The following is a 25,131-nucleotide window of genomic DNA, read 5'->3' on the forward strand; positions in this document are numbered from 1 at the left end:
ATTCATCCCCCGCTGACTCACTCATTCATGAGCCATTCTCAGGTTAGACTGCCCGTGGTGTATTTGCACGTCTGTCTCCCTGTTGACAAGGACTGTGTATTACTCATCTTTCATTTCCCGATGACTAACTTAGAGCCCAGAACAAATCAGACATCATAAGACTGTGTTGATTACATGAATGAGTACACACAGGTGGGTGTATGTGTGAGGTTGATACCCCCATTTTGTTTGATCTCCCACTGAATTATACTATTCCATTCTCCAGAAGATAGTATCCATTTTCATTTATTTTGGCATATGGTGATGGGTTGGGGGGGGACTTTTGGATCAGACCTGTTTTGTAATTTTATATTGGTTTTAGGTTTAGAAATGTTGTACTTCTGTGTCACAATTATAAATGCATAAAATTAGTGAATGCTGTTGCAACAAGATAGATATAAATGCACGGGGCTAGGTCATGTGAACAGATAGATCTGGATAGGGATTGCAACTGAATGGATGCTATATTGTTTATTTTATTGAATTAGAGTCTAAACACATCAGTCATGAATACCAAACAGAGCAAATCTATAAGTCAGAGGCTCTGTCACCTTAATCAGGGAAAATACAAATGAGCATGTCCCTTCCAAAGAAGATGGAAGATGTTTATACTTAAGTTTTAAGTTTATACTTTAAGTTTTAAAACCAACTAGGTATTAGTGATGCCTTCAGGCTTAGAAAGGTATGCCTGTGATCCTAAATGCTTCTATTCTGTAAATGCATTTCAACTTTGTAAATAAGGTAAAAGAGAGTACAGGGGATTCTCTGTTGACAGAGAGAGGTGACATATAGAAATGTGGTTGGAAAGAGAAGTTCTCGTGGAGAAAGTTGTGATGTGCTACTCAGATCTCCCTTCAAGAATGAAGGACTTTGGGGGTGCCTGGGTGGCTCAGTTGGTTAAGCGTCTGCCTTCAGCTCAGGTCATGATCCCAGGGTCCTGGGATTGAGCCCCACATCGGGCTCCCTGCTCGGCAGGGAGCCTGCTTCTCCCTCTCCCACTCCCCCTGCTTGTGTTCCTTCTCTCTCTGTCTCTCTCTGTTAAATAAATAAATGAAATCTTTAAAAAAAAAAAAAAAAAGAATGAAGGACTTTGGATAAATACCAGTAGTGGAATTGCTGGATTGTAGGGTAGTTCTACTTTTTAATTTCTTGAGGAGACTCCATACGGTTTTCCACAGTGCCTGCACTAGTTTGCACACCCACCAACAGTGTGTGAGGGTTCCTTTTTCTCCACATTCTCACCAACACTTGTTTCTTGTGTTTTTGGTTTTAGCCATTCTGACTGGCATGAGGTATCTCATTGTGATTTTGATTTGCATTTCCCTGATGATGAGTGATCTTGAGCATCTTTGCATGTGTCTGTTGGCCATCTGGATGTCTTCTTTGGAAAAATGGATAAAGAGGTTGTGGAAGAGAATGTGTGTGTGTGTGTGTGTAAAATGTATACATAAACATATGTGTGTATAAAATGGAATATTATTCAGCCATAAAAACATAGAAAGAATGAGATCTTGCCATTTGCAACAACATGGATGGACCTAGAGGGTGTAATGCTAAGTGAAATAAATCATCTAGAGAAAGATAAATACCATATGATTTCACTCATGTGGAATTTAAGAAACAGAAAGAGATGAACAGCAATAACGAAAAACCTCATAAATACAAAGAACAAACCGGTGGCTCCCTGAGGTGAGGTAGGTGTAGGGGATGAATGAAATAGATAAAGGGGATTAAGAGTACACTTATCTTGTTGAGTACTGACATATGTATAGAATTGTTGGATCATTGTATACCTGAAACAAAATATAACACTATATATTAATTATACTTCAATTTTTAAAATTAAAAAAATTTTTAAAGAATGAAGGAGCTCTTGGTTGACAGCTCCCTTTGAGACAACTTGCCCTTCAGAGCTGCCTCATCCAAGGTCATGAGTAGCTATTCAATGCGGGGGTGTGAAAGTCACCCCAGCTTCAGAGCTTCCCATGGGGTTGGCTCAAGCCTTTACTGCACCTGCATCACCAAATTCCCCTTCCACCCACTCCTTCTCCTATCCTTCCCTCCCTTCCCCTTGCCCTCCCCTCCTTCCCCTTCCCGTTCCCTTTCCCTTCCACAGACATTGACCCCCAAAGCACCTCCTAATTCATCTCCTGCACGTCAGTCTCTGTCTCACAGTCTCATTCTCAGAGAACACAACATCCATTGGCTTCTCTTCAATTTGGCCACTGGAGACAAGTGGATCTGAGTACGTGGCATGCCCCTCCCCTCCACATGCACGTGTCATTGCCTGTGGACACACTGTGTGCCAGCTAACTGGGGTCACCACTTGTTGCCCACTGATGATAAGTAAACTCTAAAAAGTTCTTCCTTGGACAATGATTCATTCACAGGCATTTGCTTCTCACTTGTGTTTGTGCTGGGCGGGGGGCTGTGGGCATCTTCATTCATAGCTCCTGCCTGGGGGAGCTCACTGTGTATCACAGAAGAGACTGTAGCTATTGCTGAACCAGCCAGAGGAAAAGCTGAGGGTCAGAAGTGCCCGCCCGCCATGGCGCTCCTCAGGGCCCTCCAGGGCAGGAATGGGTTTAATCCTGAAAGCACTTGCCTTTAGCAAGTATCCCCAGAGTGGGAATGACTCTTACAGCTAGGGCTGTAGCAAAGATAGGATCCTGAGAGGCACAAACTGGAAAATGCTTTTTTAAGTGTTTCAGCGTAGTGCTTTTAATGGAAGGAAGTGCTTTAGTTAAGCTCTGCAATGTTGATAATGATGATAATGATTACATCGTGTTTGTATATACAACTTTATCTCTTCCAAAGTGCTTTCCCACTTAGTTGTCTGGTTGGGCTTGGAGGTACTTAGCAAGGTATTATCAGACAGATGACTATACTGTGCAAGAAAGAGCCCTGGGCGTGCTGACTCTGCAGCTTAGGGCACTTGATACAATCCCACCTTCAATGTCTTATCTGGAAAATGGGGGTAAAAACACCTACATTTTAGAAAAGCTGTTCTGTTTAAGCAACATATTCTGTCATTCATAAGCATTTACTGAACAGTTACTCTTTTGTGCTAAGTTCTGAGTTAGGTGTCAAGTGTTTAGAAAGAAATGTCCTTCTCTCAAGAAGCTCACAGCTTGAAAGGCAACTTGCCCATGTTAAAAAGTTATAAAAGAATGTTATGCATACATGAAAGAGGAGAGTGAAGACATGACAAGGGAAGGAAGTCACCAAATCTGCTTTGAGGAAAGACATCTATAGGCCAAAGGGCTTAATAGGGTGCCTAGCAGGGGGAACACACAGAACCCTTCACTGGAGAAATGACACCCACATTTCTGCTTAGTCTCACTGTGTAGACACACACACACACACACACACACACACAAGTGTATAACTAAATAGGTGATGTGCTGGAGAACAACTTGGGAAGAAAGGAATGGAGTAGAGAGAGCAAGAAAAGAGGAGGGAGAAGTGTGAATCCCATTCCCACTACCTAGCAGTTGTGAATCCTAAGCATCTGAGTTTATTTCTTATATATAAAATGGGAATTTTAGTGCTCAATTCATGAGATTATCTTAAGACATGAAATGAGGGGCGCCTGGGTGGCTTGGTTAGGCATCCAACTCTTGATTTCCACTCAGGTCATGATCTCAGGGTCATGAGATCAAGCCCCATGTTGGGCTCCATACTCAGCATGGAGTCTGCTTGGGATTCTCTCTCTCCCTCTGCCTCTGCCCACCCCACCCCCCACTCATGCTTTCTTTCTCTCTCTCTCTCAAAATAAATAAATGAAATCTTAAATGATATAATATGTGTGCCAGGGGAATTGTCATTTATTAAATGGCAAAGCTGAGCTAGGACAGAGCTATGGTTGGCTGTGTCGGGGCTGGGGGAAGATAGAAATTGTAACTTCCAACACAAGTTAAATGGAAGAATTTGTCAGACAGAATGAAGTGGCGCAATTGTAGATAGTGGTTCTTAAACTGACAAAATTTCCCCCCTGAGTAATCGAATAAGACACCCCTCCTCTTGGCATCCATCCCTGTGGACACCAATGGGAGAGATCAGAGTCAGTTAATGATTCTGGCCAGCACCACAAGGGTTGACAAAGTCATTTCAACACAAGAAGACTTTGTAGACCAGTCGTCAGAAAAAAGGCTGGGGTTGAAGGTAGAAGGTCTACCCTTGGCTATTCCCAAAATCGGGGCTGGGCAATGACAGGTCTGTCCTTTGTAATGTGGCTGCCAAAACCTGCCTTAAAAGAGGCAAGGTTTTCAGGAGGCAGAATGCAGAATGTTCATTCTATTGTGAGCGGTCCCATTGTCCCACTGGGAATGATGCCTCCTTCCTGGGAGCAGAGCTCAACCAAGTTGGTGTATGTTTGGGGAGGGCAGTGAGGTAGGATACCACAAGCCACAACCTAGAAAGACTGGAGAACTGATTTCATTGGTCTCAAGGGATGGCTACACATTTTAAAGCCCACCAGGTTACTTTGATCTGAAACCATGGCTGAGAACCATCCATCTGAGAGAGCTTGAAAATCTAGGCTCATGTTATATAGGCATTTGCAAGATGATCATGAGGGCCTGCTCTGGCCACTTAACCCAGAACCTCAGCTGAGAACTTGATCCCACAGTATAATCAAATAGACATAGTTTTGGTTATGTTAGTGGAAATTGAGTTTGGAAGGCAGAGTCCATAGAAGACAGAGCCCTATTGGCCAGCACCATTTCCTTCCTTTAGATATTGAGGTACACTATCTGTGTGCTGTTCACAAATGTGTAGAGGCCATTTAACAAATGGCAAAAATGCCCCAGGCACATTTAAAAATAGTATTTAATTTCTCATAACAATCACTTCTCATAGCAGTTTGGTGCCACCATGAGGAGTAAAGACCCCTCAGCCATGAACAATCTCCTGAGAAATAAGTGTTCATGAGCATTCTTTTCAACAGTGAAACCTCAAGGAGCCCAGTACCTCTGCTTATGAAATCTGCTTTTTATCAGAATAAAAGAACATTGGCTGAGCTTCATTCTTGAGCAGTTTCTCATTCCAATGGCTTTGAGCCACAGTGCAGAATATTCTAAGAGGGTAGGGATTGTTGGGTATATTACAACTACCCATGTTTTTTAAGTGGAAGGATTGAAAGGTTGGCGTGGTCAAGACCCTATTAGTGAAAATATGATTTATTAAGGTTATAAACCAAATTGAGCCTCAAGATTAAAGATAGCTTGCTTTGTTTTGGAAAACAGCTTAGGGACAATGGGCATTATTAGAAATCAAAAAAGCTAAGAGAGTCTCTATTTTACTTTATTCTCCCTTCCCATGTCATTATGATTTGGACATCTACTGATGAAGACAGAACTTCTAGTGAAAAATCTAAGCTCAGATGTGGTTAATAAGGGACCTCATACTATTCTTTTGTCTTGGCTCTGCTTTATACAGCAAAACTACCATGAAGATGTGGGATCTAAGGTTTTTCCAGGAGATCCATGGCTGATTCAAAGTGTATGCACCCACTATATTACCATGCGGGTATCTTCCAGCCATCTAAGCTAGGAGCAGTTTGCTCAATAAGTGATACTTCTTTAATCTCATCTCCCACCTCTTATGGGTATTAAACAGTGCTTTTGCCTTAGCTCTGAATGGCAAGGAAAACCATACTCAGCACCTAGAAGCAGTGTTGTAGAAAGAAGACCATGGACTGTATTTGTGTTTGAATCCTGGCCTCTGACACTTTCCAACCTAACTTCTCTGAGCCTGTGTTTCCTCATCTGTAAAAGGAGGACCGTGATACCAAATTTGGAGGGTTGCCATGGGGATTGACCAGGATTGCATAAGAGAATGCAATGCGTGAACAACATCTGGTTCTGGGTCTGGTACATAGTAGGTGCTCAGTGCCTTGTTGCTGTTAATTGTAGTTTATGTTTTGTGTATACATGTGTTTTGCACTTTACAAAGTACTTTTATACAGGTGTCTCCTGTAACTTTCAAGGGAGGAATTATCCTCTTAAATGTAAGGAAATGAAGGCTCACCAAACTGACCAGGGCCACAGGCTCTTTGAAAGAAATCCATGGAACAGAGTTGCCAGTTACTGGTACCATGTTCTTATGATGGATTGGGAGGTGGGTGTGACGGGGATCTGGCAGCAGAGCTGATGAGATTTATGCCCTCTGAGACCAGGCGGAATATGCAATGAATGAAGTCGAGTTGGTCACTACCTGAAAGTTTATACCCATTGCTCCATATTATAATTGGAGAAAAATAAACCCGTACCAACCCCTTCATTCCATTAAATACATTCACCATATAAATGGGCCAAAACTCGAACAAGATCAAAGTCAATCATCTTTTTTATAATTGTAAGAAATTTTATAATATGTGTTGGAGAAATAAGGACAAAGATTAAAGAGAAGATAAGGTGATTTGGTTCTTAAGCAGGCCTCTTGAGTCCCACTTTATTTTTTAAGATTTATTTATCTGAAATGAGAGAGAGAGTGGGGGAGTGGGGTGAGGAGCAGAGGGAGAGGGAGAGAGAAACTCCAGCAGACTCCATGGTGAGTGCAGAGCCTGACATGGGGCTTGATCTCACAACCCATGAAATCATGACCTGAGCCAAAACCAAAAGTCAGACACTTAACCAGCTGCACCACCTAGGTGCCCTAAGTCCCACTTTTAATTTTATAGGATAAATTTCTGTCTCTTAACATGTTTTTTGTTCATAATGTCTTATGAATAAGCTTCTGCCATGGAGAAGACTTTATTTAAATTCAGTTATGCCAGACATAGAGAAATAATGTTATTGAAATATACCTGATGATTATGATACTTAACAAGACAACAGATGTCTGGTTTCATTTTCTGGACAGTTGAGGTTTGAAGCCCCCCCACATTTCTTTCTTTAAAAATAAATGTACAGTGGCATTTTAGAATCAGCTGTAGATACCTGCAAGAAATCTTGCTTGGTTTTGGTTGGGCTTGTGTTGAATCTATAGATCAGTTTGGTGAGAATTAACATCATAATAATATTGAGTCTTCTGGCCCAGGGACATGGGGTGTCTCTCCATTTGTATGGGTTTACTTTGATTTATTTTATCACCTACTTGTAGTTTTCAGCATGCAGGTCCCATGCATGTTTTGGTGGATTTATACCTGAATGTTTCATTTTTTTTCCATGCTATTGTAAATGGTACCGTTTTTTAAATTTCATATTCTAATTGTTCATTGTTAATATAGAGAAATGTAACTGATTCTTGTATATTAAAAAGCTAATGTATGTGGAAACAAAAAAAAGAAAGAGAGGTCTCAGGTGGAGAAATAGTAACTTATTTCAAGCAAACAGGGCTATTGCATGAAAGATGGATTAGATAAGACAAACGGATAAGGAAGATGTGGTACGTGTGTGTGTGTGTGTGTACAGACAGACACACTGGAATATTGCACAATCATAAAAAAGGATGAGATCTTGCTATTTGCAACAACATGGATGGACCTGGAGGGTATTATGCTAAGTGAAGTATGTCAGACTGAGAAAGATAAATACCATATGATTTCACTCATGTGAAATCTTTTAAAAACAAAACAAATTAATAAACAAAAAGCAGAATCAGCCCTATAAATACAGAGAACAAACTGATGGCTGACAGAGAGGGGTGGGGGATGGGCAAAATGAGGGAGAGAGAGTGGGAGATACAGGCTTCCAGTTACGGAATGAATGAGTCATGGGAATAAAATAGAATGAGGATTATGAGCAATGATATTATAATAGTGCTGTATAGTGATCAATGGTAACTACACTTGTGGTGAGCATAATCTAACATAGAGAGAAGCTGAATCATTATATTTTACACCTGAAACTAATGTAACGTTGTGTGTCAACTGTCCTCAAATGAAAAAAATTTAAAAAGATAGGTTAGGCTAACCCAGACCAGGTACTTAGCCAAGAACCCGGTATGTGCTGAAAATGTTAGTTCCACTTGTCTTAGCTTCTCACATTCTGTAGTGCTCTAAAAGTGAGGCTCTATTCTATGAGTGGGGGTTATGGAAGTTAGAATTATGTAATAGTTAAGATGGTAAGACTTAGTTTTAGGCAGACCTGGGTTTGGATCTTGGCTCTGCCATGCACCAGCTGTGTGGTCTGGAGCGTGTCTCTCACCCTCTCTGTTCTTCAGTTTCCTATTACTATAAAGTGGGGATGATACAAAATAAGGTGGTAACTTGACCAGAGCACAGATCCTGGTACTTAGCAAATGTCCAGTGAGTGTTAGATACTCTCATTGTTGCTTTGTTGTTGTTGTTGTTAAGCTGCAAGGAGGAAGATGCTAGAGAAGCCTAAGAAAGACCTTTCTAACAATGCTTGTCCAACAATAGAATAGGCTGCATGTGGGGTAGTGAGCCTCCCATCACAGAATAATAGACCACCATTATCTAGTATGTCCCAAGGGAAGTCAGGCTTCCCAGAGAGTTTCCCATGTGTTGAGTTACTGTAAATTCCCCCGTGGCATTAGAAGCAAGTGGCAGTGGTTCCAGTCTCCCTGGTCACCTAAGACACTTGACCCACAGACACAAAGAGTTTGAAGCAATAGACAAAAATGGTATCCGTGAAAAAAACAAATGCAGACCAGACTTATCTTTCCATCAGCTGCAGTTTATGATTACACATTAAATTCAATTGCTTTCTTTAGGAGTCTGGTGTTGAGACCCATCCTTTCCAGCCCAGTGCCATCCATTCTGGCTTTCCCCAGGAGTGCAGACAGACCAGCCACCTTCCTAGTGTACACTAATTAATTTATCTCATGCTTATGATTTTACGGTGCTTAAGTGCTGGAGCGTTTCTGTTGATTCTTCTCCCTGCAAAGCACCTCACATTGCATAAAGACCGTGAATCTCCATTGCAAACGCCGTCTGTCTCGGGCTAGGGAACAGCCCGCCTGCAGCCTGTTGTCTTGCTGGCACTGCTCTTACAGCCAAAGTAACACATCCATTAATTTATCCTTAATGACATTTTGACATTCCAATCAGTTCATCAGATGTTCCTTATGCAAGCCTTCTCCCGCACGGCCGGGCCAGGATGCCAGGCCACTCTTGATGCATAATGCATGAAGCCGGTACACTGCTCAGTACCCTCTGACAGACAGACACATCTGTTATTCACAGGCTGCGTGTTCCTCACAGCCCTGGCTCCCCGAGTGATCCACACCGATGCCTTCAGCGTTGTTTTCTTTTGCATTTCCAGCTTGCTGCGCTTCGGGGAAGCTGGTCAGTTCAAGGAGAGATGTCCTGGTTCAGAAACATACATACAACAGGGCTCTCTGAGGGGAAGTGAGAGTGTGTCAAACCCCGACCCCAGTCAAAGGATTTAGAGACGCTTTTGTTCTACTAATTCAGGTAGAAGAAAGACCTATGACAAACCTAACATCCTGAATTTCATTACCTTGCGACTACTTAAAAATAATGATCGCAGAGATATTCTGGTAGCAATAATGGATATCAAAGAAGAAATGAAAATTATCCTTAATACCTTCCATAGAACACATCAGCACGGATGCACTTCCTCACAGTGGCAATCACAATGCAGACCCCGTTTCATTGTCTATAGTTTTGTTGTTGTTTTTTTTTTAACTTAACGTAAGCCAGTTAGCATTCTTCAATGTTGTTACATAGTTTTCATTTTTAATGGCACTCCATCATTTTAATAGCTGCATAATATTCCATCCGGGGGATGCACCGTCATTTACTGGACCAATCCCCTGTTGGTAGACATTTATGAGGCTGTGACTGATGGTGTGCTATTCAAGAGAAGCAGCAGAGCAGGCTCCGGGAGAGAGCAGGGCTCTGCAGCCCGAAGACTCGGGGCTCCAATCCCACCTGGTCCCTTTACCTGTTTTACGAGTTTGAGATTAACCTCTGGGCCTCCGATTCCTCACCTGTAAAACAAATGATCACTACCTTGTAGTGCTGCTTTGAGGATTACAGGTGTTTTCAAGACACTGAGCACATGGTGGTATTTACTGCATGTGAAACTATTACACTCACATGTCTGTACCAGTGCTCGTGGATCAGGGGCAATCCTGTCCTCCCCGGCCTCCCTCCTGGGGACATGTGACAAGGCCTAAAGACATTTTTGATTTGTCAGATCTGGGAGTGAGAGGAATTACTGAAATGTGGTGGGTAGAAGCCAAGGAAGCAGCTAAACGCACTGCCATGCACAGGACAGCCCACTCAACAAAGGATTATACTGCCCACGTGTCAGTAGTGCTGAGATGAAGAACCCCTGGTGTACACAAAGCTGTTTTCCAATGTGATCTACAGAATATATATTTTTCCCTTGTTATTATTATTTCATTAGGATAAAGTCCTAAGAAAATGGGAATACTTAAGCAAAGAGTATATTACGCCCACCGGCAGTTTAAGGAGAAATGGGGTGGGGTGGGGGATGGGAATAAGGTTGGAGGTGACTGATTCAGGAGAACAGGCAGCAGGTAAATGGTATGTGCTCCCCAGTGGGGCAGGAGTTGACATTCCATAGACCGGTTCTCCAGGGATAGTCCCAGCATCTCCTAGGAACTTGGCAATGCAGGTGTTCGGGTCCTGCCTTGGACTCACCAAATCAGAAGCTCTTGAGGGTGGAATGCAACCATCCCTGTTCTCACATGCTCTCTAGGTGACTCTGATGCACCCTCGGGTTTGAGAATCACTGTCACGCACCATCTGTAGAGAAAGGCCCACTTGTACAGCTCCAGGACAGACACTTGGGGCAGAAATAGATTAAACGTGTCAGGTCTAAGTCATGGGCATCTTCAAATAATGAAACAGAGCAACAACAAAGGAGTTAAAAATGTGACTCATTCACTCATTCATTTAGTCAGTCAACATTTTTAAAGCTTTTACGACATTGTGCCAAGTGCTGAACTAGGTGCTGGAGAAAAGAGAAATGTGAACTAATGCATATTATGTAAGTTATTATAATGAAGAATGGTGAGAGCGGCAGGCAGATGACAAGGCTAGGAAATGGAGGTAAAGTATATCCCATTAGGGAGAGATCAGAAAAGGCCTCCTGGAAGACATAGGGCTTGAGACAGAACTTGATGGCTTTGTGATCTGTGGATGCATTAACTCAACAGGTGTTTGTGCCAGAAGCTGCGCAGGGTGCTGGGGCATGGGAAGTGCACGAGGCCAGCGTGGTCCCTGCCCATGTGGTTACAGTGTAGTGGGAGAGATGACCTTGGGGGCTGGCCATCCAGCAGGCCAGCGTGGTTTCTGGATGGGAACTGAAGGCCTGGGGTGGAGGTGAGAAAGAGAGTGCCCTGGGCCGAGATCTAAGAAGAGGTGTGGGCACAGGGATGCAGAGTGCAGAAGGAGGTTCACAGAGTTGGGGAAGGAAGAGCCACAGAGCCTTTGCAATGAGAAAAGATGGTTTGGAAGAGGTTGCTTTGGATAAAGTCTGAAGGATTCGTGGTCGTCCATCCGCCCATGGATAAGCTGGATGGGTAAGAGCAGGCAGAGCAACCTGTGGCATCCGAGAGGACATAGACAGGAGACTGAGTTCAGCTCAGCCTCAGCTCAGAGGAAAACATCCCCAGGTAAGGGCCTGCACCTCAGGAAGGGCTGCAGAGGTGAGGAGTCCCTGTCGCCGGAGTTGGCAATCAGGGGCTGGATGTCCACTTGGTGGGGGGGATTGCCAGGGGTCTTCCACCCAGGGGTCTCTTGGAGAATGACTCTAAGAACCCCAAAGGCCATTCCAGCCCAGAGAACCTAAGACCCTGTAACCTGTAATGACCTGAAACTGAGGGTCAGAGCGTGACTGGGAGAAAAACATCTACCCAAGTGTCTGGCTTGGTTTGTGGTCATATGAGCAAGGTATGGGTGGAGCGAGCAGGGCAGGGGAGAAAAAGTCGTTAACTTGGTTCCCTGGAGTGCTTGTCTCAGGGAGCAGGTCAAACACAAAATTAAGGTAAAAATAAAGCAGAAAAAAAACATGCAGACTGCTAGTGTGAAGAAGGGAGAGAAAAAGCACTGGCATTTGCGGAGTGTCTCTTATATGCCAAAGATCATGCTAGGGAATTTACACTTCTTATTTCTTTTTTTTTATTATTATTTTATTTTATTTTTTGACAGTATTAGTTATTGTTCATCCTACTGTTTTATCATGTGTTTCGGGGGGATGAAATCACAGATATGGAATTTCTTGCTTAGGGGGAACACATTTTAAATGTTTATTCATTTTAAAAATTCTAAATGGACATTACACTTATTATTATAAGAATCCAATCATCACAGTAACTCTGCGGTCAAGAGCTTGCCATTTTACAGAGAAGGAAACTGAGTCTCATAGTCTCAGAAATGGAGACACAATTGTGATTACACAGCTGGTTAAAGCCAGGTTAGTCTGGAGCCAAAGTTCATTTCCACAGCCTTGAGAACAGAGGGCTATTTGCTTAACCAAGGGGTTCTGAGTTCAGTGGCCTGAAAGCATTCTGGGCACTTGCTACTGTCTCAATCAGAGATTCTGCCCTCGCTTTCCTGTGAGGGCATTACTCCCTTCTCGTTGCGTATTATTTAACAAACACTTTTAGAGAGCTTATTTGGTAGGTGACAGATCCTATTGTAAGTGCTTTAGTATTTATAAGTCAGTATCTATTGCAAATGGTTGTCATAAGAATTCACTATAATTAATCCCTATTTTAAAGATGAGGAAATTGAGATATAAAGAAGCTAAGTAATTTTCCAAGGCACATAGCTAGTAAATAGTGGAGCTGGGACTTGAACCCAGGCAGTCTGGCTCCAGAGCCCGTGCTGTTCCCTCTGGGCTCTGCTTCAGGGTCCAAGGGGTAGTGTGGCGATGTGGTCAGTAGGAGGAGGGCCTGGCACCTGTCTTAGGCCTTCTGCTGCACTGGTTCCCTTGCCAGCCCTCTAGAGGATGGTCAGACTGAGTCTGACTCTGTCCTTAGTGGAAAGAACATGATACAGAAGAGAGCCAACCCAGGCAAGAAGGAGAGAGGGGCAGCCACATCCAGAAGAGAGAAGCAGAAGCAGACAGGTAGAGGCATAGACATGGAGAGCAAGACAGCAGAAAGATGGAGGTGACAGGTGGTGGCTGAGGTCCTTCGGCCTTTCAAATTGTGGTGGGATGTGCTGCAGTTACTTCTATAACCTTGCCATTCTGGTGGAAACACATAGAAGCCCCAGGCTAGGGTGATGCGATTGGAGAGGAACCAGCTACGTTCCAGAATGGGTACCCCACAGAGGTCATAAGCAGACTGGATGTGAGTGGGTGTGAGTGTGAGCTTTCTGCCTCGATGTGTGTACATATGTGGGTGAGTGTGTGTTTGCCTGGAAAGGAAGAGAGCCAGCTGAAAAAGCTTTGGGATGAGGGTGGATATGTGTAGGTCCTTGGCTGAGCATGACATAACAAGGAACCTTAGAGAACCATTCAGAAGCCCGACGGCCTGAGTTTGAATCCCAGCTACATCTCTTAAAGCCTGGGTGGACTTTCAATGAGTTACTTCCACTCTCTCTGCCTCCCTCTCTCATCTGTGAAATAGGGATGTAATACTCCCAATCTCATACAGTAATTGGAAGAATTAAAGGAGTTAATACACTGTGTTTGTGATAGCCTTAATAGTGCCTAGCATGGAATAAGTGCTATATATGTGTTTATTAAAGAAATGAAATAAATTCGGGATTTATTGTTTCATGGAATTGTTATTCATTTCCTAGGGCTTCATAACAAAGTACCACCAACTGGATGGTGGAAAACAACCAGATTTATTCTCTTACAGTTCCAGAGGGTAGAAGTGTAAAATTAAAATGTTGGCAGGGTCATTCTCCCTCTAGAACTCTGAGTAGAATCCTTCCTTGCCTCTTCCTGGTTTCTGGTAGCTACTGGCAACTCTTGGCTTCCAGCTCCCTCCCTCCATTCTCTACCTCTGTCCTCACATGCCTTCTCCCTTCATGTCTCCATCCAAATATCCTTCTTGTAAGGATACCAGACCTGTTGGAGTAGGGCCCACCCTAATGACTTCATCTTAATTTGATTCCATCTCTAAAGACCCTGTTTCCAAAGAAGGTCACATTCACAGGTACCAGAGGTTAGGATTTCAATATATCTTTAGGAGGGGACACAATGCAACCAAGAACAGTCATTTAAAAAGTATCTGTTCTTGCCTTGGTTCTAAGATGCCAACTACCCCCTGTAGTGAAATCAGTGCCCAGAAAGGGGAAAGGGTGTGTCTCTGGTAACTCAGTAAGGGATTGGGAGACCTAGAGCTGGCACCCAGATCTCCTACCGCTTGGTCCTCCACTTTCACAGGTGAAACACGTTAGGGACTCTTCACTGATTCAGACCAGCTGAGGAGTGGGTTCTCAACATCAGGGTCCTCAAACTTCAGCTCGTGTTAGAATTACCTGGAGAGATTATTAATCATCCAGAGTTTCTGACTTAGTAGGTCAGGGGTGGGGCCAGAGAAATTGCATTTCTAATATGTTCCCAGGTGAAACTGATGTTGCTGGTCCAGAGACAACACTGTTCTACATCGGTGGTGCTCAAGCTTGGCGGCACATTATAATCACCTGGAGAGCTTCTGAAAACGCATATGCCCAGGCTGTACCCCAGACCAATTAAACTAGAAGCTCGTCAGTAATTTTTAAAGCTCCCCAAATGATTTGTGCAGCCAAGGTTGAGAAATGTGGCTCTAGAATACATCAAAGGATGTTTTTAGAGAAAAGGCATTCTTCAGGGCATCCACTTTCGAAGATTCATATTTAATAAATAATGAGGCAATTTAAATTAACGTGGCTGTTTCCTGTATTTAAAGGATTACCAGAGAGCATGTATTGAGTGCTTACTGTGTACCATGTACTAGGAAAAATGCCTTGCTAGCCACATACCATTTCATCTTCACAACCGCCTTCTGGGAAAGTACTATTGTACCTTCTTTTTAGACCGGAGGAAACTGACATGCAGAGGGATGAGTAACTTGCAAGAGCTCACACAGCTAGTCTGAGATGGAGCCAGGTTTTGATGCCAGGCTGTCTGGCACCAAAGCCAGTGTGTTAACTGCTTTGCCATTCTGCCTAAGAGAAAGTGGTGTGTTCTCCTTTAAATCCTGCACATATCCGTAGCCTCGTTTACCCTATCGACTCTGATGTGGTATAGCTCAGCCCCTGCCTCAATTACAGTAATTCTGAGTTAGTGAGGTTTGGATTAATAAGGTTTTGCTGCATTCACAAGGGACTAGAACCATGTATACCGTGGACTGAATTTGCACTTCTAATTTCATTCTGAAAAGAGAGGTGGAGGATTGTTAGAACAGGTATCCTGCGCTGGCAGGTAGAAAGCAGGGATTGGGTCCCGTGGCTTCTGCCATTGTGCCATGTGCCTTGGCTAAGCCCCTCCTCTGTCTGGGCCTGTTTCTTCTTGAATAAAATGAGAGGATGGTACAGTTCCCTTATAGTTCTGATGCATAACTTTAAAGATCCGATCGTACCAGCACAGAAGCACCCCGGCTTCAAAGGGTACAGTGCCAGTTTTTAATAGGAGTAGAGTCTTAGCTCTGTGTTTTCTTTGTCCACCTCCTACGGGCTGAGGATCTCTCTCTGGCTCCAGTGTTCCTATCTTTGTGGCTTCCCAGAACATCTATCCAGAGATACCAACAGAGGATGGGTCAGAGGAAGATCCCTGGGAGGAAAAGAAAGAGTGCCTTATCCGTGTCTCCCCAGGAGCATGGGCATAGCTCTTCACATGTAGGGAAAAACCCTAGGTGGAACCCCCAACACTCTCCCCCCGTTGGCTGGAGCCTCCTGTTCCCAGCCCAGAACAGATTCAAGGGTTTTGCAGAATCCAGATGGTGGAATTCCCTACCGCCTCTTTTCCAAGTCGCTTCTCAGTCTCTACTTGAACTTTTCCAGGGATGGGGTGCTTGTTACTTCCAAAAGCTTAAGCAGGGCAAGGGTCATGCCTGGCTTTTTACATCATGGTCTCTTTCTAAGAGCTACTGGTACAAAGTAGGTGCTCATTAAATATTTTTCCAACAAATCAATGAGCAAAGAGGAAGAAACTACTAACTTTGGGAAGGAGACAAAGACTTCCTTAAGAGTAGGGGACATTTGAGTTGGGATGTAAAAGATGTAGAGAAGATTACCAAGAAAGAAGAAATGGGAAGGACAGTCAGGTATTAGGCACTTCCGAAAGAGACCCAAGAACTTCTACTTTGTTCTTTCTTCCTTGTGTCAAGCCAAACTGTTTCTAATTCTGCTCCTGGGGCCACAACAGAGCCAGACATCAGATGTGTGAAGAGAGCATTCCTGAATATTCTCTCTCCTTGAGAAATAATCCCCATCGTTTCAGATGCTCCTTCTCTCAAAATGATTTCAGAACCTTTCACAGCCTTGCATTCCTCTCTCTTGAGCCATTCCACCTGACACTGTCCCTTATAAAGAGTGGTGCTCAGAATAAATCATAGGACTCAAGGTCCGTCATGGGCATATCCCCTGCCACCTACCCTCACTCAGCTAACAAGCAAAGGTCAGAAAGACCTCAGAGTGATCTGTTAGAAGAAAGAATGCCAAGAGCTATGGTCACATCACATTGTCCCCACCTGTCAGAAACAGTAAACTTTGGATTGCTAGGTCTTAAAACATTCTTCAGCTCTAGAAATATCCCTGCAGAGGAATAGATAGGCTTATGCATGTTCTCTTTTTACCAGCTTTTGGTACCCCCTGCTGGTGAAATTTTGTGACCCAGTTGGCAAGAATCTCAGAACAGCTAGAGAAAAAATTCCAAGTTTCAGAAGTCAGAAGTACTTGGGTCTTGAAGGATCTGAAGATTCCATGAGTTATGTGACTATCCTATTTATCATGTAACCATTTTATGTGATTTTTTAAAAAACATTCTGTAGCTATGGCTATTCCATGGGCTCTAAGTGAAAAAAAAAATTCTGACTTCTGTAAACATTCCATTAATTCTGCAAACATCACAAGAATTCTATGATAACCACCGGAAGAAAATGCTAAGTTGTCAGCCAAAAATATTCATAAGTAGAAATATTTCAGGTCACAAACTAATTTTGTGCAAGTTTTTCTTCCTCATTCCTCGTATGTATCTTTTTTTAAAGTGGTTATAATTTGCAGTCGGAGTAGGATGGCAATTTTTTCTGCACTTCAAATTGTAGACTTTTAAATATAAATTTGTACAACAAATTTATTGAGCACTGGCTATGTGCCAGACACTTAGCAAGAAATTGGAGTAGGTGCAAGAAGTCAAAAGCCCTTCACCCAAGAGGTTCTTGCCCTAGTGGGTGGGAGAGTTGAATCACTTCAGTTCAACTAGACGAGTGCTTAGCTGACATGGCAACAAGGCTTTGATCTGCTGAGAGGGCTCAAATCACCTGTTGGCATGCTTATAGCTCCACGCACTTCTCCTCCTTGGCTTTCATCACTTTTGTGATTTTGTATTTGTTTCTGTATTTACATGTTTAGCACCTGTTTTTGCCGGTAGTGTCTGTGTTTTTTGAAGGTCAAGGTCGTGTCTGGCTCTTGTCACTGTGATCTTACAGCTAGCAGAGACCGGTACATGTAGGTGCTCAATAAATATTTGTACCGCGGATAAGTCAGCCAAGAAGAGAAAACCACAAATCTATTTAGAGGAGCAAGAGAAACCTCAAAGGAGAGGTGACATTTGAATACTGCTGAGCCTTGAAGGATGAAGAGGAGGTGGCCAATGGAGAAGAATGGGGACACATTAGGGAATATAGAGTATTGAGGAATTGTTGGGGGATGGAGACAGGTAGTTGGTGTTTCCCAAGAGGAGGTGTGTGTGGAAGATAATGCTGAGTTGAAGCCTAGAGCCATAGCCTGAGGGTCTTTCATGCCCGACTCATAGGCTTGGATTTTCCCCTCTTTTAAGGAAAAACGGGGAAGGGACTCAGTTAAGCTCTGTGGTTATAGGAATAAACATGATTTTTTCCTGTATTACCGAAAGGGTTTTTTAATACTTATATTTTGAATTCTGATAGAATAAAGATAGGTCCCAAAACTATGGTTTTTGTGTTTTATTTCCTTCTATATTCCTTCCTTCTATTTGCACTTTGTAGCTGTGTTTGCCAGTTGCTAAAACACCTGTCTATACATTTTTATATAGAACATCATCATTACCACGAACACATAGTGTCAACATGGGCTAAATACTAAGCATGCCATACTCCTGAGTTTTTATAACTTGGTTAGCTGTCCAGTTTTTAAATACCTATGTTTTGGAGAAACTCAATTTTTCATTTTTTATCCAGGTTTTCAGAGCTACCCAAACATTTCTGTAAAATGCCATTTTTCATAGATGCAGCGAGACCTTTTATTATTATTATTATTCCTTTGGAAGCAAATGATTTGTGCCTAAGACAACTCTCTCCATATTATTTTACGCCTGGTGGGAGTTCTGCCCCTACGGAAATATCAAAGCCACTAGTACACACTCACTTCTAGTTTTAAAGTTAACTTTCTTACTGGATTTCCTTTTATTTCCTGCTGGTGCAGTGTGAGCAGAGCTCAGAGAGAGGCAACGGATCTGCTGTATATCTTTTCAAATTTATGATTAAGAAGGTCACATATACATTTTTAAACACACTCCTTTTTGATAATAAATGAAGAATAAAATTTCAAAATGTCATCAGTAGTAGACCCACTCATTTCTCTTTCGCTGGTGCTCCCCCTCCCCCCAGTCTGACTGCCTGGCAATGGTGAGAGAAGGCCCAAATGATCCAGTGCTTTGCTCCTTGTTGTTTCTGTCTGTCAGAAAGATTCTGACTACTGGAACACAATGTTTGTAGCCAAAACATCCTAACCAAAAGACACATTCCTTTTCCTGAGGGTCCTTCTTTCTTCAGGCCAATGGAAAAAAAAGAAAAAGAGAAAGAAAGGAAAGAAAAAAAGAATTCCATTTTAGGCTACATTTGTCTTCAAATTGTGGCCCAAATCAGGGAGATAAAATCCTCTTGTTGGGGGGCATTTCCTGGATCCAGATTCACTCTTCCTGCCTCTCCACTCTGCCCTCTGCTTCCAGAGCTAGATTGACATGGACTCCATGCCTCCGGCTTCCAGTTGGTTTTAGCTAATGAGAGCCGCTGTTTGGAGGTCAGGGGGAGAGGGGAAGATGTAGTCAGGGTGTGTATGTCTCTGGTTCCCTCCCTGGGAGGACCAGCTGGATCCCTTGAGAGAGGCTGCTGCTTCTGGGCCGGTGGTCTTCTCTTGTCTTCACAACTCTCTCCTTTGGGGTTCTGGTCGCTGCTGCCTCTGCTTGTCCCTCTGGACACATGGTGGCCAACAGCTCATCTGTCACTAGAGAGGACCTTGCATTCGCCTTCACCCTTCTTACTTTTGGCAGTAGTCCTTTTGCACATAAACTCTCCCCAAATTATCCCCACTTGAGTGTGCCATCTGTCATTTTTCTGTGCAGTCTGCACCTAGATTGAGGGACCCATGTATAGGGGGTTACTATCATACTGTCAAACCAGAACTGATCCTAGATGAACTCCCCTAAAATACTTCTAGGTCTAGGGTTATTCTTCCGTATCATACCTCCTCTGACAGGGAGATCATTACCTCTTGAACTGCCTATTTCATGACCAAGCAGGCTCCATTTTGGAAAATTATATCCTACATGGTGCTGAATTTGACTTGTCTGAGAGATCTGTTGTTTCCATGCTGAGGTAGGAGTGATCAAGATTGAAGTTGAAGCCAAGACCTATGGAAAACGGAGCAAGAGACCTGAGAATTTACCCTCCAGATATTTAATATGCCCATTGCCTTCCACATCACAGGAACAAAATAACTATATTTAGAATTGGAAATGTGGGGAAATCTCAGAGGAACCGTGTTGGTTTTTTAGAAATATTTGAAGAACTATTATAGACAAGAGGTATTAGTCATATTTTTGTATTTCTAATGATCTAAGAACAATCAGTTAAGATTTAAGAGAAATAGATTTGAAATCCATATGGAGAACTTTTTAACCCTTCAGTTGCCTGGGGAGGTATCAAAGTCTCTACCACTTGATATCCAGGGATTTCACGGTGGGTCTCCTAGAATGACGTTGGACCAGTAAGGATGACATAAAAATAAGAATAGCAGTTGCCAAGTGTTGAATGTTCTCTCTGTGCCAGGCACTGTGCTCCATGTGTTTAGCACTTGATCCCATTTAATCATCATGACCCTAGGGGTTTGGTCTAGTTGTTTCCCGTAGTACATAGAGGATGAGTTCAGAACTTGAAGAGGCTAAAGAATTTGCTGGGGTCATGCAGCCAGCAGAGAGAGGATATGAACCCAGGCCTTCCTGGCCAAAACCAATTGTTTTAACCTCCAGTGATGATGTCAGAATGACCTGGGGAACTAGGTGGTCACACACCGGCCTCGCCCCTGTCCTGCCTTCATGAACCAGGGCCTCTGTGTACTTTTATCAGCTCTTGAAATAATTCTAATTTCCATCAGAGTTTGGGAACCACTGCTTTAAACTAGTATTATTATAAATACCATCTGGTTCTGAGGGTCTTTTATTCCCGTGAGAATAGTTAGGCATCCAGTTCAGCTTTCGGTGTTCTCCTTTGAGCTATAATACTAACTACCCCCACCCTCACCCTTCACCAACCAATAGCCCCTACTTCAGTCTACCATTGTTTGGTGTGTTATTTTGTAATCTTGTCCCTGAAAAACGTCAGACTCCATTGTGAATCTCATTCAGAGCCTTGGGAACAGAAAGATCAATCTGGCCTCTTCCCCCCTTTGGAAGGAGAGCAAGGGAAGCATCACGCCAAGTCTCACTGATTTCCCATTTTAAGTTCAAGTAAAGAACATACCTATTGTTGGAGATGAGCCAGGATAAGTCTCAAATTTCTGAGTGAAGGAAAGCCATTAATGATTTCAGGAGGTCTTAGGCTTATTCCATCTTGGCATTGGAGGACCCACCATGACTGTTTCTGGAGAATGAGCCAGGTTTGGGGGTTGAGGATGATGAGTGGAGAAGAAGAGCAATCTGGTCTTCCCAGTGCTTTAATACAACTGAAACCATCTGACTGTGATTTTTTTCCCCTTGCACATGTCCCAAAGGAAGCTGGCCAAGAAGCAGAAGGAGACACAGAGTGGAGCCCAGAGGGAGATGGGGCCTGTGGCCTCAGCCGACAAACCTACCACCAAGCTCAGCACCAGCCGCAATGATGAAGGCTTCTCCTCTAGCTCTCAGGACGTTAATGGATTCAGTAAGTTGAGTCAACTAAGGGGAAGGGAATGCCCGTGGTCCAGCTTGACCCTGGTACCTCTGCTGTGGACCCCTCACAGTGGTCAGATGCTATAGGGCATGGGCTCAGGATGCTTCCCTGGGATATTCCCAAGCATGTTCCAGGAAGGTTCTCCCTGGCAGAGACTTGGGGCAGCCCATCTTGAGGGAAAAGGAGAATTTAAGACTGTCCCCCAAAGCAGGTAGAAGTGGGGGCAGGCCATCTTAACTACTTGTTCACAAAATTAATAATATTTAGAAAAAAAAAAAAAAAAAAAGAGGACATGGTTATGCCCATAAGGAGAAAAACATGCCACACTGAATTGAGTGTCTTACAGTTTTCAAAACAGTGTTTCATATAAACTATGTAAGGTAGGTGCATCATGGATTATTACTGTCTCTGTTTTAAGTGCTTAGGAAACTGAGGCTCAGAGAAGCAAATTCTCCAATGTCCCAGGGCTGATGAGTAACATATCCAGACCTGGAAGCCAGGCCTTCCAAGCCTGGCCAGGTCCAAATCACAGCCAGTGTTTCCAAGTGCTGTTCAGTCAAGAGCCCCTGAGCCCTCATTCAGAGTGGATACAGGATCCCAGGCCGACAGAAGTGGCTAAGATTTCAGGACTAACCCTAGTCCAAAGGAGAACTACAGGACTGGCAACATTTAAAGCTACTCAAGAGAGCTAAATTTTGTTCTCATCTTTCTTTAAGCCAGTCTTTTTCCTGGCTTTAATAGAAATGGTGGATCCTCCAGCCTCTGCTCCAGATTGGGGAATTCAGAAACTCTAAAGGACTATGAGCATAGACAAATATCCTCCACACACTACATCAATGGCAAATGGAAGAAACCATAATGTGTAAAAATCACATAGGTATGATCAAGTTGGGGTGGTGAGAGCCCATGAGAAAATGAAGAAAGAAAGGAAACAAACATTTATTGACAATCTTTGTCCTCTCCATGCCCTGTAAGATACTTTGTATGATTGGTCCCATTTTGTAGATAAGGCATCCAAAGTTCCGTGCATTTGGCTGACCTTCTCAGAGTGACCTAGCTAATTCCCGATGGATCCAGGTTCTGAGGGTAACTCAGACCCATGATTGCAAACCTCATGTGCAGCACAGAACCCATCTGAGAAAGTTTTCAAAGAACACATATGTAGGCTGTGCACCTTACCAACTAAATCGAAATCTCCTGAGGGAAGAGGAGGAGGGAGATGAGGAGTAAGGTAGGATGTGGATTTTGTGAAAGCTATTTAGATGGTTCTTAGCGGCACACTGGTTAAGAACCCTGAACTTTGGGGAAGCAATAGCCGTTTTCAAATATTGACATGCTGCCTTAGGAAAGAAATTAGTTTTAAACCTATAAAAAGGTTGAAAAAAATAGTAAAATGAATCCTCCTATACCTGTACCTAGACTCACCAATTATTCACATGTACTCTCTCTCCGTGTGTGTGTGTGTGTGTATCTATATATATCTATCTATATACTATATATATATTATATATATATATATAGATAGATAGATAGATAGATAGATATATATATATATAATTTTCTGAACCATTTAGAAGTAGGTTGCAGACATCATGACACTCTATCTCCAGAGAATTCAGCATGTGCTTCCTAAGAACTAGGACAGCTCTTCAACATAACCACTATAAAATTATCTTACCCAAGAAATGTAACCTTATTTCAGTATCTAATATACCATCTACAGTTGAATTTCCTCAGTGGCCCCCAAATTGTTGTTGTTGTTGTTTTAATCCAGGGTCCAGTCAAGGTGCTCACATTATATTTCGTCATCATGTCTCTCCATCACCTTTCACCTAGAACGGCCCTCCCTCCTTTATTTTTTCTTTCAGGCTGCTTACATCTTTTTTAAAAAGTCTAGGCCAGTGGTCCCATAGGATGTGGCACAATCCATATTAATCTGAATTTTTTTCATCATGATCACATTGAGGTCAACATGTTGGCAAAAATTTGACCTGGGTGGTATCATATACCTGCCTTTGCGTTGTATCAGCAGACAAACGCTATCCCATTGCCTGTTGTTGGCCACGCTAAGTCTGCGCACTTCTTAAGATTGTGTAATAGCTTTAAAGATAAAATCTAACATTGCATACTGATTATTTCATGAGCAAATATTTAACTTCTGTTTTCCTCAGAGAGCAGAGCAAGTTTGTAGTCTGCCTGCCCACGAAGCCAGTCCTCTTTCCTTTCTCAACGCAGATGAATCACAGCGATTCATACCTTCCCTCAGGAAGGGGAAAAGGGGCAAGTGTCATAGGTGTCCAGAAGAGGCAGACAGGGGGTTGACAGGGAAGTGGGCTCGGTGTGTCCTTACAGAAAGGTCCATCTGGAGCTCCCTGAGAACCTCTGCCTGGATTAACCTGTCACAGATTCTCCTGCTTTTGGCCCAAGGACCAGGAAGTTCAGTAGCGAGTCTAGCTGATAGAATATCCTGGCCAAGTGATACGCATTCACCCAAAACCTTTCCTGGATCAGCCAGATTCTTGGGCACACTTTTTTCCATTTATAAAAATGCCCTGGGAAGACTGAATGCCAAAAATATTATAGAGATACATGACCTCAAAATTATAGGTCTTTGATCTTAAGCTTTCTGATCTCAAGTGAAAACCTGGTTAACACCAATTTTTTGGATTTCAAGGGGAAACATCACCACTGTTTTCCCCGTGGGCTAAAACTTAGGCTCTTAAAAGGAAAGCACCCAAGACCCAGTAGATTAGCCAGCCAGAGGGGAAGAGGAAAGCTATCCAGTAGAATCTAATTAGACATCTTCAACATAAAGAGAGACAATATTTCCAAATGATTGATATGTGTGTGTAATTAATATACATACGCACACAGACATACCCGTGTCTACACAGGCAAACATATATACACAGACATACCCGCATATACATTTTAATGATACTGCTTTTAGAAAGACAGGGGAAAAATTCAATTGGCATTATACTCAATTATTAAGAAATTTTGCATTTGTTTGAATCACTGAATATTTTAGGACTCTATCTGTGCATCTGGTGTCCTCAGGCTACAGCCACAAACACGCCCTGGGGATTCTTTTTAATGCCCTGGAATGCATCAGGTACCTTTTAAAATGTCCTGTGGAACCGCTGGGATGAGATTTGAGGGGGAAAAATGTAAGTAATGCTTACACTAGAGATGTAGAAATTGCTTCTGAAATCACCCTGATGTATGTAAAATTGAATCTATTTTCGCGGCATTAGGGAATTGACTGCCTGGCTTCTGCATCAGTTTTAGGAGGCCCTGAGATGATTTGCAAATGTCGAGGAAGCACTGAGAAAGGCAGAGCCCAAGAATACATGCCGCATCAGAAAAGATTACAGAAGAATGGGCCCTGAGCAATTATTTCATTATTGAACAGGTGGGCTCTTGCCTAATTTAAACTCCCCATCTCCCTGCATACGTTGATTTTCGGGGCTTTCTATTCTAAATGACTTCTAAATTGTGCTGCAGTGGTTCAGGCAAGCCTCTGGATTTTGTATGGAACAATGACCTCCAGGCTGCAAGGGTGATAGGGCCCTGTCAGCGCTGGGCCTGTCTTTGCTGCAGCATTCTTGAGAAAGGAGTGTACGTCACATTTCAAGGACAAACAATGTGCGTTGTCTTCGGTTTGAAGAAATGCTGGCTTTTATTAAGTAATCTCATTTTGATCTTCTTGCCATGTGTACCTGATTGTTACTTTTTTTTTCCTGAGATCTTTCACTCACTGGGATAATTTTCCGGGTCTTTCTTCCGATGTTGTCTTTTTATATCCATGCTTACATCGTCTTCTTTATCTTCTGTTCATAGTGT

General features: G+C 42.9%; 1 protein-coding gene across 1 annotated transcript in view; it reads left to right on the top strand.

The window, feature by feature from the left end:
- Positions 1–25,131, top strand: part of PTPRT (protein tyrosine phosphatase receptor type T) — a 1,068,951-nt gene that overhangs the window by 907,057 nt on the left and 136,763 nt on the right. Inside the window, exon 17 of the mRNA XM_032419927.1 lies at positions 21,128–21,276. Coding sequence (XP_032275818.1) covers positions 21,128–21,276 — 149 coding nt within the window. The remainder of the gene's footprint in view (positions 1–21,127; positions 21,277–25,131) is intronic.

Source organism: Phoca vitulina, unplaced genomic scaffold (genome assembly GCF_004348235.1).
Source record: "Phoca vitulina isolate PV1807 unplaced genomic scaffold, GSC_HSeal_1.0 scaffold22, whole genome shotgun sequence".
Taxonomy (NCBI): Eukaryota; Metazoa; Chordata; class Mammalia; order Carnivora; family Phocidae; genus Phoca; species Phoca vitulina.